Consider the following 18449-nt stretch of genomic DNA (forward strand, 5'->3'; position numbering starts at 1 on the left):
TATATATATATATATATATATATATATACACATAAATTTTCCTCCTGTATTCTTAGTTATCTCTGGGTCACTGATAACACCATAGCCACTTATCAGTCAGCAGTGGGAATAAGTTTTGAGCAATGCATGCTTAGGCTTTTTGATTGTCATAAGCTCATAGAATAGACCTACACAAACTAAGATTGCTGCACCACCTCCAAGCACTATGACCCAAGGACAATAGTGGTTAATGCAGTCTGTCCTTGACAAAATAATGACAAGTTGTTGACCATTGCATGACTATAGTTGCTATATGGGAAATTTACCAAGAAAAAGTTTTGACATATTCAATGCAAGAGTTTTTTCCAAGTATTTTTGCCTAGTGGGAACAAGAATGGATTCACAGGTCTGACCAAATACATACAGATCCACTATCAACACCAGGTTGACATTGGTCTTGTAATGTCTCGTAGTGTTTAGAACCCTTGAGAATGTTCTTGGGGGAATCCTTCATTTTACATGTAACATACTTCATTCCCTTTGCCACACTACAAGCTGACAAGCGGTCCTTGAAGAATGAATATTCTTATCTCCTCATTTTTCAATTCACCCTTGCCAAAAAAATGTTAGGCAGGAGAGCAGCTTCTTGCCCCTACCAAATTGCCTTGCTACATTTTATCAAAACCTAACACTTCCCCTTTTTTTTTGGACAATTTTTTCATTTGGTTTAGGGGATAAAAGAAGGCTATGGTGAAAAATATCCTTTATTTCCATCCTTTGCTATACCCTGGAGCTTCTGTGTACTTACAAATAAATGTACCAAAGCTGTTACTATTTCACAGATATCGTCATAAAGTAGGGAACCATTTGGTAAATACATTTAATCACAGGTATTTTAAAATGCAGTCCATTTTAGTGTGTTTTTAAATGGATGTAAAACTCTACATCCCTCTGACATCATAGTATTGCATCTTAGTAGCTCTGTTATCACAGTGACCAACTATGTAACAAAAACAAATTCAAAAGGAGGGAAAATACTATTTTGACTCTTGATTTTAGAAATGTTAATCCAGTTTCTTCACTCAGGCAGATTGTCACAATGGCAGAAACGTAGAAGAAGCTGATCACTCCATAATCAACAGGAAGCAGAGAAAAGAGATAGAGGGAGAAGCCAGAGCAGGCTATAACTGCACCCAACATGGACACACCCATGATGACTTACTTCTTTCAGCTAGGCCCACTTCCTACTTTTCACCACTTCCTAAAAGTATTATCTTGTTATAAATAAGTCAAGGGGTTAATCCATTCTTCTCTGGAAACTTCACAGAAGGGTGCTTCACTAATCTCACTGATATTCCACCAGAACAAATCAACAATCAAAACCATCAAGAGTGGCATGAGGCCTTCTCTCCTTCTGATAAAAGAATCCTATGGCAAGGTGAATACCAAAACAATGTCCACTTTGTTCACTTGACATTAAGGACCAGTAGTTTAGACTGAAAAAAACAAATTCAGGATTTATTTGCTCTGCAGCAGGTCCCAAGATTTAGCTTAACAGATATCAGATATCAAATTAGAAATATCCAAACATGAAATTCCAAGGCATTTGAGGCCTTCTTCTCCAAGCTGTTCTCTTCATGGATTGCTTTATTCTGAAGGAAAGAATGAAAACTCAACATGTATGCCCTGATAAACTTTTAGAGACCTCTAACGTCTCTGTCTCTTCCTGTTTCAGATGGGTGAATCAAATGAAGACATAGACCAGATGTTCAGCACTTTACTGGGGGAGATGGATCTCTTGACCCAGGTAAAACCCTCTACTGAACCTGAAAACTATTGGGGGATGGGGTGGTCAGGGATTGCAAAATGTGATACAAATGCTTCCTTTAAAAAACGTCAGAGACTAGCAACATCATGTGCCCTGATGGAACTATGACCGTGTTGGGAGAAAATACTAAGACTTCTCATTGGTTCTGCTCCTCAGTGCTCATGGCTTGATATAATGATCACACATACAGTGTCTGTGTGTATCATGTCCCGTGAAGGAACTCCCATGCTTCCTTCAACAACAAACTCTGAGCAACAGCCCTAGTGCTTACCTATCTTCATAGAGAATAGCTGATAAATGGCACTGAATAACATGCTTTTGTGCCACCCTTTAAGGAAATACTGTATTTCAAAGGCCTTTTGTGTGTTCTTAATGAACTGTAAGGACTCAGTTCCCTCTAGGAAGCATGAAAGCCACTCAGCCGCAGACTACATATCTGAGAAAGGCAGCCAATCGAGACCAGAGTGACCTTATGTGGCAGTCCATCCACAGCCCAGGAGTCAGAGGCTGATTCTGGTTACAGAGTCCTGTGAGCTTTTCTGTGCCTTTAATGTTCTTACAACTGTTTCTTAGTTTCTGAGGTCACTCGACTCATCACTTCCACATACAATGTTTATAACTACAGATAGCACAATATTCTAAAAAAAAAAAGATGAGAGTGTTAAGGTCTCTTCAAAACACATGTACAGTCTATTTTGAAGACAGTTTGCTCAAGGGAAAATTAACCATTTTTAGTTAGCATTTATTTTCTATTCCCGATAAAATTCATAAAAGTTTAGATTCTCTGAAAGAGGAGACAAGGGGTAAAGGCACTTGCTATCAAACCTGATGACCTGAGTTCAATCTCCAGGACTTGCATTGTAGGAGAGAACTGATCTCTGCAAGTTGGTTTCCGGCCTTCTGCACATGGGTACCATGCATGATACATGCACACACAAACACACACATATACTATGATAGATAATTTTTTAATTTTTAAAAGAATAGAAAAATATGAGGCTTTGAGGAAATCATGTTTGAGGGTGAGATTTATGACATAAACACATTTCATTGGGCCATGGTCTTTTTCTGTGCATTTACTCACATCTTTGACTAACAGAAAAAATGAGCATCCTGACTGGATTTTTCACTGTCACTCTAGAGTAAGAAAGGAACTTTATCTCATCTCCTGGGTTTGCCACAACCAAGGTCATTTAGGTTTTGGTCTTTGTTGTGCCCAAGATGATGGAGTCCTCAGCTCTCTTGATTCATGAGAGTCTCCCAGGTGGGTCCCAAGGTTTGAGTCTAGAGAAGGAAGGCCCTCCCTATCTTGTGCTTTTCTATGATCTGTTCAGTAATTTGAACATTTCCAACTTCCTTCTGAGATGATTAAGTATCTCCCCAGTTATTCAAAGAGCTGCTGCTTTGGTCTCGATGGCTGAATTTTGTGCCTGATCTTTTCCTTGAAATTAGAGGTATGATTAAGAGTGATGGATAAACCTTGGTATCTGCAGTTTCCTAAGATAAGCAAAAATTAAAGAGGGTCGAGATGCATTAATGTGATTGTAATACTGAAAAAAATCGAGCTTACAAAAAAATTGAAATAGTTGTGTGAAGAATCCCCATTTACTGTTCTCCCAAATTTCTAAATGATTAACACATTGTTCTATTTGTATCCCCCAGCCTCTCCCTCATATCCTGATAAAAGTTGCCTTCCATGTAAATACAAAAATTATAATTTAATAAATGGTATTGGAGTAACACAGCTGTTAAGAGCTGTAGCTCCAGCTCATGCTTTATAACTTAATGAGTTCCATGGATCAAAGATCTAAATATATGAAGGAAAGGAAAGCATAGAGGAAAAAAAACGCTTATAATCTTAAAATATGACCACATCTAAATAACAGAGAGAAGCTACAAAACATAAAATGAAATATTTTAAACTGGAAACATTTAATTTCCGCATGGCAAGAAGATAAACAATGAAAATATGATATCAAAAATCAACAAAAGCAAAACTAGTGGTCCGAGAACGCACGCAGCTCAGTGGTAAAGCAGTAGCTTGGCCTAGACAGGCTCTTTTGGGGGAAGCTTATTTATCAGTCTCGATTGGAAAAGTCAGAACATTAATGCCCTTGGGGTACACAGGTAATTGGGAGTAAACAAATCTTTGAAAGGTTTTTGTAGAAGAATTTCTTCTGCAGATGACTGGACTTCTTTTTTCTTTGATGTCACTATGTAAGTCCTTATAAAATTGTGTGTAGTAAGTGCCTTCACCAAGTCAGCAAAGTTTCTCTGTTGTTTAGAAAAATTAACTATTTCCTTCTCATTATTGTCAAGTAACACAGTCTGTTTCAAAACATGTTTTATAGAACAGGTTTTTTAAGCTGAAATTTTCTATACTGGAAAAGAAATGATAAAACATTTCAAGTAAAAAACACAGTTTTTAAAAGCATATTTGCAGAGAAAATGTATAAACATGAGTGGTTTGGGCTTCAGAAATGTTGGTTTTGTGACTCACTCACACAAACCGTGGGATCTGTTTTCACAGAGTTTAGGAGTGGACACTCTTCCTCCTCCAGACCCCAACCCACCCCGAGAAGAGTTTAACTACACTGTGGGGTTTAAGGATTTAAATGGTAAGCACAGAAACTTGTTTCTTAAGAAATCTGAAGCCATAGCAGTGATGGAGGTCTCCATGGGACCGATCCTGACCATGAAACCAAGGAAATGTGGACTTCATGGGAAATAGTGTGTAAGTCCTGGATGGTGCATTGTCGTTTACTGTGTCTACATTTAATTAATAAAATCAATTAGATATTTTCACCTATGATGAAAGAGAAGACCAGCTTCCATTTATGAAAAGTCTCGAGATAAACTTATTGGACAGAGCACAGCGTCCCCAATTAAGGGAGCTAGAGAAAGTACCTGAGGAGCTGAAGGGGTCTGCAGCCCCATAGGGGGAACAGCAATATGAACTAACCAGTACCCCCCAGAGCTCCCCGACACTAAACCACCAACCAAAGAAATCACATGGCTCTAGCTGCATATGTAGCAGAGGATGGCCTGGTCAGTCATCAATGGGAGGAGAGGTCTTTGGTCCTGTGAAGGTTCTATGCCCCAGTATAGGGGAATGCCAGGGCCAGGAAGTGGGAGTGGGTTGGTTGGTGAGCAGGGGGAAGGGGCAGGGCATAGGGGGATTTTGGAGGGGAAACTAGGAAAGGGGATAACATTTGAAATGTAAATAAAGAAAATATCTAATAAAAAATAAAAACAACAACAACAAAAGAATCCAAGATGACATGAAGAGGGGATGGAGGGGGGAAGTGGGGTGTGAATATGTTCAAAATTTACTGTACACGTGTATGGGATTCACAAACAATGAATAAAAATATTATATACTATAAAAAGGAACTTTCTTATTACTAAGGAGTCAGTAAGAAATGTCTCTTCAAGGATAAAAATTAAGTGTTTAATAACAATTGACCATGTATGAATGGGAACTGATTCCAAGTACATTTTATTCTAAATATGTATTTTAAATTACAAGCATGTATCTGTATATAGTTTACTGTTTGAAACTTTCAGTCCTCTGGAGATTAAATCTTTACTTTATAGCAAGATCTTCTTCTTTTCAATTTATTGCAGAGAACTAATCTGATGATCATGGAAATGATGATGAATCTTGAATTATTTCTCACTTCCATGTTAGTGAAAATTCACTGGAACTCTTGGTGTCAGACATTGAACCACAAGGGCAGTCTTGCTAGAACTCTTGAAAAGAGTAGCCAAGTCTTTCAGTGACCCCAAAACATAACTGAAGTTACAAAGAAGCTCAGTCCAGAACCCCAGTCCCGGCTACTGTTTCCATTTCTCACCCAGCTTCACTGTTTCTGTCTTTTGCAGTATTTCCATGATAAGCCCAAAGGCACCAATGACTGTTGATTGGTCAGTTATAATGCACCTCTTTCTAGTGGTCTCTATTCTACACTTATTTTCTATACTCTACTATTCACCATAAAACAAAATGTATTATTCCTGCCAGTTCTAGTCACTGAGATAATAGCATCCATGAAGTTTCTAAAGAGTAGTACACTTTGCGTAGTACATTTTGACAACCCTGTCTAGCAGACACTTCCACATAGGGCCTCCAGTGAGTGTTTTGTTTGGAGAGGAGTTCCTAGTTTTATTGTTTTGTTAACTTGATCTCACCTCATGATGGAGTTCTGGCTGGCCTGAAACTTTCTATGTAGACTATGGTTGCCTAGAACGCTCAGAGATTCACCTGCCTCTGCCTCTGGAAGTGCCACAAATGAGCACTTTATCATCAGTTCCACTAAAATTTAAGTTTAGTCAGTGTTCTTACTGCCGTAGTAAACTCCAGGTTTTCTAAACACTTAGGATTTAGCATCAAAAAAGTCCCAAAGATGATAGAGTCAAAGAAACCCACAAATCTCCAGGCACAGCCCGTTACGATGTGGCAACAAGGGGACAATATGCCCATCGATGGATGGCTTTGGGAGAGGGCAGAACTACCAAATTCCTAATGTATATAAAGTTAAATTTGTTTAGAATACATTTTTATTGCCCTCAGTTAAATTATTGCTAAAATGAGTTAAAAATAAGTTAAACAAGTTAACTAAAAATGAATTAAAAATTCAGAGAATAACAGACTTCAGCATGGAATCCATTTCTCATGCCCAATTCTTCAGTATGCAATTCTACATTGATTAATAAAAATTAATCTATACTAACACATTTAAGCTATAGCAATACATTTTGAGCTCTTTGACAGATTAATAAGATATTAAAGAACATTTGAATGTAAATGAACTTTTCTTTAGACAGTAATATAAATATCATTGTAGGGATTTTATCACTAAAGTGCTTATAACTATATACAATATAGTTATAATTATTTAGAGTAATGTTTATTAAAAGGTTTTTCATTAACAATAGTGGCTGACCATGTTAGGAAATTATAAACAAGTTTCAGTTTGGGCTCATATCGCTGAAATTTTTTAAAAATAATATTTTTATGCAAAAATAGTTTATAAAAAATCTGCTTCGCTCATTTTATGGTCAAAGCTTGGAATGAGTGCTGTGCTAGAACTCTTATAATGATGAGCTGTGCTATAATGGCACTGAGGTTGTCCAGTTTTTAGTAGGCTCCATTTCTGGCACTCCCATTTCCTCATTCTGGGTCATCATGCACAGGGTCCATCCTTTGTCACTGAATCATCACTTGGTGAATGCCTGATTGCCAGCACAATCATCTGCTGATGTTATCCACCAATGCCACATCCTCTGAACCCAGCAAGCTAGCCCACTTGCTGAGTATGCATGTGCCCTTATCTCACAGTTGGGTGAGATCTGAAAGAAATCTCCTCTATATCGCTCTAAAAAGCTGTGTTCTCTCTATCTTATGAAAGCTCTCTGAGTGAGCCCACTGCCTTCACAAAATCTTTACTACTTAGTCTCCTTTTTATTTTCTTTTATTCTTTTGTTGCATTAATCCTGCACTTCAGAATGTAAGGTTCTGGGTGGTTAAGTGGGGGGGGCTTCCAGAGGTTTGCTCTGCACTTCCTAAAGGTGGGTGAAACCCAGCTGACCACCAGTGGGAGAACTCCCCCTCCACCCATTTCCACTTTCCTCTTCCTCTACTCTTCCAAAGCCCAAGGCTCTTGCAGCAAAATATTCAAGAGTCCCTATGTAGGCATCTGCTCATGTGCTCAACTCTGACTGTAGCTGGAGATACGCCAGTGCAGAGCATATTTCCCTCTTTTCTTCTTGTTAGGAACTTACTTACACTATGTACTGATTGTATTATTTTAGGAGTGTCAATATGTGAATGTGTCCCACTGCATAAAAATACTTCCAACCTTTTTTACTGTATCATAGAAATTTAAATAATGACTCCCACCTATGTACATATTGCTCTTTAAAAAAAAAATGCTTTCAGGTTTTTCCAGGTACAAATAGTTGATTTGTTTTCCAAACATTGATACTGCTATTTTTTTCCTCTTAGAGTCCTTAAATGCACTGGAAGACCAAGATTTAGATGCCCTCATGGCAGATCTGGTAGCAGATATAAGTGAAGCCGAACAGAGAACCATCCAGGCTCAGAAAGAGTCCTCTCAGAATCAAGATCATTTTGCACTTCTGAAGGCTTCAGATGGCCAGGGTACAGCCTCCGGAGGTTATGGAGCAAGTGCTGCTGCCATTGATGTTAGCCACCATGAGGAAGCTTTACCACCTCCACCCGTAGAACCCATGCTAGACCTTCTGCCTCCTCCTCCTTCTCCTCCTGAACTTCTCTCTAAAGTAAGTCCATAGGACCCAAGATGGCAGGACTGTTGCTCTTCATTTACTATCTACCCATCATCTTGGACTTTCTTTGAAGTGACAATTACATCTATCAGTTTGTATGCCCACACCTCTGAGGTACTGGGAAAAAAGATAGTGTGTGTTTATTACAAATCTGGAGAGGCTTCAGGAGCAGCGTTGTCTTAATCTGTTTTCTATTGCTGTAACTGAATACCACAGATGTTTAATGTATAAAAGAAGAAAGGTTAATTTAGCTCACAGGTCTGAAGGTTGGGGAATATTAAAGTATGGTTCTGGCACCTTCCCAGTTTTGAGAGAGGGCTTTCTGCTCATGCCCCCTTGCTTTAAAAAGATATCACTAGATCCCGTCTTTTAATTCTTCACAAGGGAATTAAAGTTCAACATCTGATTTGGTGAGAATATTTAAAGTGTAGCAAGTATATATGAAGAACCCATTAAGACCAAATATAGTGTTTATAGCTTGGGTAAAAGTAATATGCATATTCCTTAATAATACTCAAGCTTCATGGATACTTACAGCCATCCATTAGACAGAGCACAGGGTCCCCAATGAAGGAACTAGAGAAAGTACCCAAGGAGCTAAAGGGGTTTGCAGCCCCATAGGAGGAACAACAATATAAACTAACCAGTACCCCCAGAGCTCCCTGAGACAAAACCGCCAACCAAAGAAAACACAAGGTGGGACATGCTCTAGCTGCATATGTAGCAGAGGATGACCTAGTTGGTCATCCATGGGAGGAGAGGCCCTTGGTCCTGTGAAGGTTCTATGCCCCAGTATAGGGGAATGTCAGGGCCAGGAATGGGAGTGGGTGGGTTGGTGAGCAGAGGGATGGAAGAGGGGATAGGGGTTTTTTGGAGGGGAAACTAGGAAAGGGGGATAACATTTGAAATATAAATAAAGAAAGTATCTAATAAAAAGAAAAAAAAAAAGAAAAGAAATGCCTGGCTTCTAGGAACAGTTTTTACCAGTCTTTTAAACTCCTGTTAAAAATAAATTGTAGGGCTGGTGAGATGGCTCAGTGGGTAAGAGCACCCGACTGCTCTTTTGAAGGTCCAGAGTTCAAATCCCAGCAACCACATGGTGGCTCACAACCATCCGTAACAAGATCTGGTGCCCTCTTCTGGAGTGTCTGAAGACAGCTACAGTGTACTTACATATAATAAATAAATAAATCTTTAAAAAAAAAGTATTTAAAAAAAATAAATTGTATTTTTAATTTGGTTACAAAAAAAGGTACTCAAGCCGGGCGTGGTGGCACACGCCTTTAATCCCAGCACTCGGGAGGCAGAGGCAGGTGGATTTCTGAGTTCCAGGCCAGCCTGGTCTACAAAGTGAGCTCCAGGACAGCCATGGCTATACAGAGAAACCCTGTCTCGTAAAACCAAAAAAAAAAAAAAAAAATTGGGATGCCTTCATTGGGGAGGGCAAAGACAGGTAATAAATGCTTGATATTTATAAATTGCTAAACTTTGTAAAATAACTATATAATCTTCATTTAACATGTTAATTACATATTTTTCAAAAAAAAAAGAGTAAAAACACTTTGAAGACTTTTCTTAAATAGGTCCTTTAAAAATATTTCCAAGTAAGAACCCTGCTCAGTTTCCTGTGGGCTCCTCCTATTGTCCTGAATGGTGGTGGTCAGTACCATTCAAATCATCGTAATGATGCTGGGAATGCCTACAATTTTAAATTTAAATCACATGATAAATCCACATTGTATCACATTCATTGCTTCATTGATTGAGACAAAGCAGAGTCGCCAAGCATAGGGCCCCTCGTGGTATCAGGGGGACCATCAACTCCTTGAAAGTAAATACAAAGTTGAGTGTTCAGGTAGATACTTACAAAGTTCCTCACTTTCAATTGTTCCTAAAGTATCTTGGCACTCAAAATTATTTCAGAAACCAGTGGTATTAGAAGAGATAATTCTACTTTCAAACAGTAGAGATGTAACCCTTTTTTTTCCTTTCATGAAAAACAATTCAATCTCTTATCATTATAAATAAACAAATAATATTTTGCTGACATGACGCTGATATAGCTGTCTATTGTGAGACTATGCCAGTGCCTGGCAAATACAGAAGTGGATGCTCACAGTCAGCTATTGGATGGAACACAGGGCCCCCAATGGAGGAGCTAGAGAAAGTACCCAAGGAGCTGAAGGAGTCTGCAACCCTATAAGAGGAACAGCAATATGAACTAGCCAGTACCCCCTGGAGCTCGTGTCTCTAGCTGCATATGTAGCAGAAGATGGCCTAATCGGCCATCATTGGGAGGAGAGGCCCTTGGTCTTGCAAAGATTATATGCCTCAGTACAGGGGAATGCCAGGGCCAGGAAGCAGGCATGGGTGGGTTGGGGAACAGGGAGGGGGGAGGGCATAGGGGACTTTCGGGATAGCATTTGAAATGTAAATGAAGAAAATATCTAATAAAAAGTTTAAAAATAAAAAATAAATAAAAACATAAACAAATAAACAAGAGAGCCTTAATAGTCCTATTGATAAGATTTACATTATAAAATCAAAGGCGTTTGAGCTCCTTTGAAATATAAGAATATTGCACACTCTTTGCTGATGTTCATTTTTGTGTTCATTAGTGGAGTGTTTGTTTTATTTCATTTTGTTTGTTTATTTTGTTTTGCTTTGGAGTTTTTGTGATTTATAAGGTTAAGTTTTGGCTTCTGTATTAAAATGTAGGCTGTTAAAGACTCTTTAAAGCTCCTAATAAAAGCTAGGAGTCCTCCTCTAAATAGATACCATAAACCAAGAGGATGTGTATAATGGTAGGAAGTGCTCAACTCCCTTAGGATGAATGCTTTAATAGATTCTGTAGGTTGGTGTCTGTATTAGTTATTTTTCTGTTGCTGTGATAAAAATACTACTACCAGAGCAACTTAAGAGTTTATTTTAGCTTACAGCTATAGAGAAATCCCATCATATTGGGGGAGACCCAGCAGCAGGCTTGCAGAGCAGGAAGCTAACTGATCACATTGTAGGCACAGGATAGAAGCAGAAAGCCAACTGGTCATGAGACAAGGCCATAGACTCTCAAAGCCCATTTCCACTGATGTACTTTCTCCAGCAAGGTTCCACATCCTAAAATTTCCAGTACTTCCCCAAACAGCACCACCAGCAAGGGACAAAGTTCAAGTACATCAGTTTATGAGGGATATTGCTTCATTCACATTCACCGTCCCCTGTTCTTTGAGCTGAGCACAGATAGCATGTTCTAAGTATTCCATACAGTTGTTGAAATCATAGTTTCATCTCTTCGAATAAAATCCTCAAGGCTATAATCAACAGCTGCTTTCTGTATATTTGAGTAGAATATTTTAGTCAAGGGCATTACCTACATTCTGAAAATGAAGGATGTGAAATTTTGTAATTTTGTTTCTCTAAATGAACCAACACACAATTAGTCACTGGTGTGATTTATTGGACTCTGTTGACTGTCTTGCCCCTTTACAGGAAGAAGAAGAAGCCAAAGCAAAGGCTGATAAAATTAAGTTAGCACTGGAAAAGCTGAAGGAAGCCAAGGTTAAGAAGGTAAGCTATCAAACACATTTGCATAGGGGAGTTAAATTAATGATGTCATATTATAGTTACTGGTAAACAGTATAATAAATGTTCACGTGCCTCTGAGAATACAGGTCAGTAGTTGGTTATCTGTTTAGCATGCACAGGACCACAGCTTTAACAGTGTCATTGAAAGAATACTCAAGTAGCACTTTCCAAATAATTTTTAAAGAATTCTCAGAACATAGTGACATGACAACATTTTTCTCTATATAACAAACACCATTTAGCTAATTTGCGATTTCTAGGTAGGGAACCTACCTCCATCCATTTCTTATAAGGGCTTTCTGATGCCCCATGGCAAAGAGCTCTCCATTGTGAGAACAAGAGTGTCCAAAAGCATTTGCTTAGCTCACATGTGACTTTTTGCTGGTTTCACATACATTTTCCCATAAACCAGGATAGTGGGTGTAGAAATCCCCTTTAACAAGAAAGAAAAAAGTCTTTGGTTTTGCTATATCCTAGGCAAGGGCCTTCTCAGTTCCATTTTGAGAACTTAAAATATGTCCATCCTGGAATCCCTTCCCTGAGGGATGCTCTCTGGGGTCTTCCATAGCTCTCTGCTTATAGCATCCTCTGGGCATGCTTTAATTGGGTCACACCTTAGCATCCTTGGCCTCACATTTACACAGTTTCTTTTGTGAATTTTATGCTCCTTGGGAAGCCTCTAGACATTAAGCTTATGTGGTTGTCTCCCCATGAATCAAACATTTGTTATTAATCTAGTCTTTAATTTGTGTAAGCTTTGAGTGATCTGTTTCTTATCCTTCTTTACCAGTTAGCCTATAATTTTCTTGAACATTTTTGTGAGCATAAGGTGTTTTAGGAAGATATGTATTGTATTACAGTAGAAAGCCTTGTATCTAACCTGATTAGAACACTACATCTACTATTAAAATGTCAGTTAATTTTTTAGTTAATGAGACAAGTACTCAGTCTGCATCTTATTTCAATTGAAACATCTGTCATCTCTCACTAAGGTGAATTGTCTTTGTCATGTCAGTTCTTGAATGAAGGAATTGTATACATGGTGAATAATTCAATAAATATCTCTTGGGGAGCCCACATCCAGACTTTCAAGGCTCATATGTGAAGATGTTTTCCAGATAGAGCTGGTTCAACCAACATATTGCTCTCTGCGTGTATGTGTGAGCTCTTCCTCACTGTGACAAGCACCTAAGATGATGACCTGGATTAGTGACTTTCCTCACTGCTGTGATGAATGCCCAGCAGTAGCAGTCCTAGAGAGGAAGGATTGACTTTGGTTCTCCATTTGAGGTTTTAGTGCATGATAGTGGGGAAGGCACAGAAGCAAGACAGTCAGAGGCTGTAAGAGCAGGAACATTAAGGCCAGTGGTCACATGGTGTCTGCTGTCTGGAAGCAGAAAGAGATGAATGCTCAAACATGTGAAGCCTGTCATGGACATCTCACAACCATAAACTACATATATCATGCACCACTCAGGTCATGAGGGAAGAATTGCCATGCTGTTGTCTAAGATCACCTATCCCTGAGCTGGGTGTGGTGGTGCACGCCTTTAATCCCAGCACTCAGGAGACAGAGGCAGGCAGATTTCTGAGTTTGAGGCCAGCCTGGTCTACAGTGTGAGTTCCAGGGCTATACAGAGAAACCCTGTCTCGAAAAAACAAAAACAACAACGTGATCTGCGTGATCTGGCTGCCATTATCTCTCTAGCCTCAGTTCTCTCCATTCTCTTCTTCTCTCCCTCTCTTCCTCCCTCCTTCTCTCTACATTTACCTCACTGTAACTACCTGTCCTTGTAACTGTCCTTCAAACACTCCACAAGTCCTTGTTGTGGGACTACCTATCCCTTCCACTCTTACCCAGATTCTCACTGGATTTTTTCTGCCCCCCCCCCATGTATTCAGTCACCTTCTAAGTGAGAGTGTCCCCAGCACTGTACACACTACTCCCTAAAATTCTCCTCAGTGATTTATCACCACACAATGCACTACCCACTAATTCATTGCCTATCTATTCCCCAGAGTCTCCATGGAAACCCTCTAAAGACTTTATCCTCTTTAACAATGCACTCTGACTTTAGAGGAGTTACTAGGTTTGTATAATGGTCCAGTGAGACTGTTACTTGTTTTAAGCTAAATTCCAGTAAGGAAGGCAAATGCAGTGATGAAAATTAAACCAGGCTCAGTATGGTGTCTCCTGCCTCTTTTCCCAGCACTGAGGATCTAGAGGCAGGAGGATTGAAAATTCAAAGCTATCCAGGACTACAACACTAAGTCTTCCTCCTCCTCCTCCTTCTTCTTCTTTTAAAATCCATAAGCATGAGCCAGAAAAGAAAAAAATGGAAACCAGAAGAATTGCGAGGCATTGCCTAAGCCAATCCTCACATCCATTGGTGATAATGAAGCCTCCCTGGGAAGGAAGGGGGCTCTTGAGCAAAGTCCTCAGCAGCAGGAAGCAGCTAGATACACAGGACAGTAGTAAAGGTGATCCTCAAACAGAGATGAGTGTTGATGATGCAACAAGTAAACCTTAGCTTGACGAGATGGAACAGAATGAAAGACTGTTGACCACACTTCAGTGACCTACTGAGTAAAAGCAAAGGAAACAATTGATGTTAATGTGGCAGGTAGGAGCCACAAGAGCACATAGATAGCAGAGCGAGTTTGGACTGTGTCTTAAGTACAAGAAGCCTTTAGGGGAGCTCTAAATGGAGAGATAGAAGATTAATTAATAATTTTAAAAATCCATACTGGCAGATTCACAGAAAATCAATTGTAGGGATGTGCAGGTGGTCTATGACTGTATTGGCTGATCTGGACTAGGTGGGTGCCCTGTTCCTTCTTTAGTATCCCATGTGTGTCCCTCCCCCACTTACAGGGGGCTGCATGATGGGTCAGAGAGGACTATGTTCCTCATAAATAAGGACTGTTGCTCTATCAAGAGTATACAGAGTGACTAGGCTCCCATGGGAAATAAATTATAGTAGTGGAGAATGGCAGTGAGGGGACTTGTTCTAGATTGTTCTAGCACAGATGAGCTTGTGTTGGCTTGAGGTAAAAATGAATAAATAGCAGGTGTGGATATACTGTATGGAATGGTTTTGCCGATGGATGCAGATAAAAGACAATAAGGGCAGAGAGGCTGCAGTACGAGGATCTCAAGTTCAAGAGAAGCCAGAAAACCCTGTCACATAAAACCCCAAGGACTCGGGATGTCCTCACTAGTAGGATGTTTTTCTAGCATGTGCAAGGGCCTGGGCTTGATCCTCCCTCAAGAGAGGGAGGAAGAGATGGAGGGAGAATGAGCAAGTTTTTTGAAAAATTATAATTATGCACTTTTAAGCCACCAAAATGTTTATAACTGAGGGTCACATTGTGTGATTTCAGAAAAGAACTGAAAAGAGATATGTCTCTTACAAGAGAAGGTGGGACAAGGAGCAGATGTGGTAGCTTTGCTCTGGCTGGCCTGCGGAGACTTTGCTCCTTTTATTTACAGTGACTTTATGGCAGTAAACACAAGGCACAACCTGCCTGGATCCATGGAAGATCCAGAACATTGCACTCATCAGTAGGAAGGGATGGAAGGATCCTGACTCTCCGACTACATTTTTTAAGACATGACCCTGAGTCGCGTGGTGGTGGCAAACGCCTTTAATTCCAGCACTTGGGAGGCAGAGACAGGCGGATTTCTGAGTTCCAGGCCAGCATGGTCTACAAAGTGAGTTCCAGGACAGCCAGGGCTATACAGGGGAAGCCCTGTCTTAAAAAACAACAACAACAACAAAGACATGACCCTGTGTGTGACACAGTACATTAAGCAAATAATAGAAATGCTCCACATTTAAGGAAAATAACTTTGAGCATTTTAAACAATGAATGTGAGTTAGAACAAGAAGGCTGAGGAGGAAGATGACTCTTACCTCAAACTTAACCCAAGTTTAAGGGCAGACTGAGTTACACTGAAAGACCCTGTCTCATAAGAAAACAAGGGGGAAACCCTCCCTCATTAGCAGTATTTGCTCTTAAGGATTTGGTGGAATGCTGACATTATTCTGAATTACAAATGATGTCCATAGCTTATAGCATAAAGCTTTTGAAGCTGGAAACACAATCTGACTAATCTATTAATTTAATTTATTCTATTTTTTTTTTTTTTTTTTTTTTTTTTTTTTTTTTTGGTTTTTCGAGACAGGGTTTCTCTGTGTAGCCCTGGCTGTCCTGGCACTCACTTTGTAGACCAGGCTGGCCTCGAACTCAGAAATCCGCCTGCCTCTGCCTCCCGAGTGCTGGGATTAAAGGCGTGCGCCACCACGCCCGGCTTAATTTATTCTAAAGCTCTGCGGCAGAAGAACAATTCCATTTGTAAATCTTATTATAGAAGGCCAAAAATGTAATTTGCATGATTTAGGGCTAAATATTTCCCATTTTTAACAACTTGCAAATAAAAGTGAGATTTCATTATCAAGGCATTTGGCCCATTGAAGATCATGTGACTAATTAGTTGCGTAGCACCGTGGTGCTGTGGCGCTGTTACACTTTGATAAGTACCCTCTGCAGCTTGCAAATAGAGTAGAAACTGTGAAGAACCACAAGTATGAGTTCTTCCTTTTTATTCACTTTATTTTTCTAAATTCTACAATTATGGATATTCATAAATACATATGGATTAAACTTAGTTTGTAGTTTATGCCAAAAAGAAGCCTCTTACATCATTATGAAACTATGTGGTTTAGCAATGTCTCCTTCCATATAAAAAAATGAAAGGAAAAAGCAACATGTTTTCCTTTCTAAAGCACCTCTAAGTAGGAGTAAAATGTGGTCAAATGTCATGATTTTTCTTTATCATAAATATTGCTTTCAAAGCCCTAACATCAGTTGTGTTTCCCAGGAATGTAACTATTCTATCGCCATAATTCTCAGCAAAGAACAGCATGTATGCATTCCACAGAAAAATACAAAACCAAAAACAAAACAAAACAAAAGACCCAACTCTAGTCAAGCTAAAGAAGGTATAATCATCATGACAGACCAGGGGGCACTCCAAGGTGACACTTGTCCCCTCCCTGTACCATCAGACTATTGAAGTAATGAACCTTAAAGAATTAAAATTCCACCAGTAATCCCATACAGAAGCCTTAAACTCTGTCACCAGCCTGTTCTAGTTTCCTTCTGTTGATGTGATTTAAAAACTCTGACCAAAAGCAATTTAGGAAGGAAAGGGTTTATTTGACTTGCACTTCCAGATCAGGAAAGACCTTTGAGAGAAGTCAGGTTAGAATTGAAGGCAGTACCTAGGATAGCAAAAACTCTTCTCAAGGATAAAAGAACCTCTGGTGGAATCACCATGCCTGACCTAAAGCTTTACTACAGAGCAATTGTGATTAAAAACTGCATGGTACTGGTATAGTGACAGACAAATAGACCAATGGAATAGAATTGAAGACCCAGAAATGAACCCACACACCTACGGTCATTTGATCTTCGACAAGGGAGCTAAAAACATCCAGTGGAAGAAAGACAGCATTTTCAACAAATGGTGCTGGCACAACTGGTTGATAACATGTAGAAGAATGCNAATCGATCCATTCCTATCTCCTTGTACTAAGGTCAAGTCTAAGTGGATCAAGGAACTTCACATAAAACCAGAGACACTGAAACTTATAGAGGAGAAAGTGGGGAAAAGCCTTGAAGATATGGGCACAGGGGAAAAATTCTTGAATAGAACAGTAATGGCTTGTGCTGTAAGATCGAGAATTGACAAGTGGGACCTCATGAAACTGCAAAGCTTCTGCAAGGCTAAAGACACCATCAATAAGACAAAAAAACCACCAACAGATTGGGAAAGGATCTTCACCTATCCTAAATCAGATAAGGGACTAATATCCAATATATATAAAGAACTCAAGAAGGTGGACTCCAGAAAGTCAAATAACCCCATTAAAAAATGGGGCTCAGAACTGAACAAAGAATCTCACCTGAGGAATACCAAATGGCAGAGAAGCACCTGAAAAAATGTTCAACATCCTTAATCATCAGGGAAATGCAANTCAAAACAACCCTGAGATTCCACCTCACACCAGTCAGAATGGCTAAGATCAAAAATTCAGGTGACAGCAGATGCTGGCGAGGATGTGGAGAAAGAGGAACACTCCTCCATTGTTGGTGGGATTGCAAGCTTGTACAACCACTCTGGAAATCAGTCTGGCGGTTCCTCAGAAAATTGGACATAGTACTACCGGAGGATCCAGCAATACCTCTCCTGGGCATATATCCAGAAGATGTCCCAACCGGTAAAAAGGACACATGCTCCACTATGTTCATAGCAGCCCTATTTATAATAGCCAGAAGCTGGAAAGAACCCAGATGCCCCTCAACAGAGGAATGGATACAGAAATTATGGTACATTTACACAATGGAGTACTACTCAGCTATTAAAAAGAATGAATTTATGAAATTCCTAGCCAAATGGATGGACCTGGAGGGCATCATCTTGAGTGAAGTAACACAATCACAAAAGAACTCACACAATATGTATTCACTGATAAGTGGATATTAGCCCAAAACTGAGGGTACCCAAGATATAAGATACAATTTACTAAACGCATGAAACTCAAGAAGAATGAAGACCAAAGTGTGGACACTGTGCCCCTTCTTAGAATTGGGAACAAAACACCCAGGGAAGGAGTTACAGAGACAAAGTTCGTAGCTGTGATGAAAGGGTGGACCATTTAGAGACTGCCGTATCCAGGGA

At 39.6% G+C, this 18449-nt stretch overlaps 1 protein-coding gene across 1 annotated transcript in view; it reads left to right on the forward strand.

Annotated features, from left to right (window-relative positions):
* Positions 1–18449, forward strand: part of Apbb1ip (amyloid beta precursor protein binding family B member 1 interacting protein) — a 98415-nt gene that overhangs the window by 41876 nt on the left and 38090 nt on the right. The window contains exons 2-5 of the mRNA XM_021155983.2: positions 1715–1786; positions 4338–4425; positions 7815–8110; positions 11606–11683. Coding sequence (XP_021011642.1) covers positions 1715–1786; positions 4338–4425; positions 7815–8110; positions 11606–11683 — 534 coding nt within the window. The remainder of the gene's footprint in view (positions 1–1714; positions 1787–4337; positions 4426–7814; positions 8111–11605; positions 11684–18449) is intronic.

The sequence above is a fragment of the Mus caroli genome, chromosome 2 (genome assembly GCF_900094665.2).
Source record: "Mus caroli chromosome 2, CAROLI_EIJ_v1.1, whole genome shotgun sequence".
NCBI lineage: Eukaryota > Metazoa > Chordata > Mammalia > Rodentia > Muridae > Mus > Mus caroli.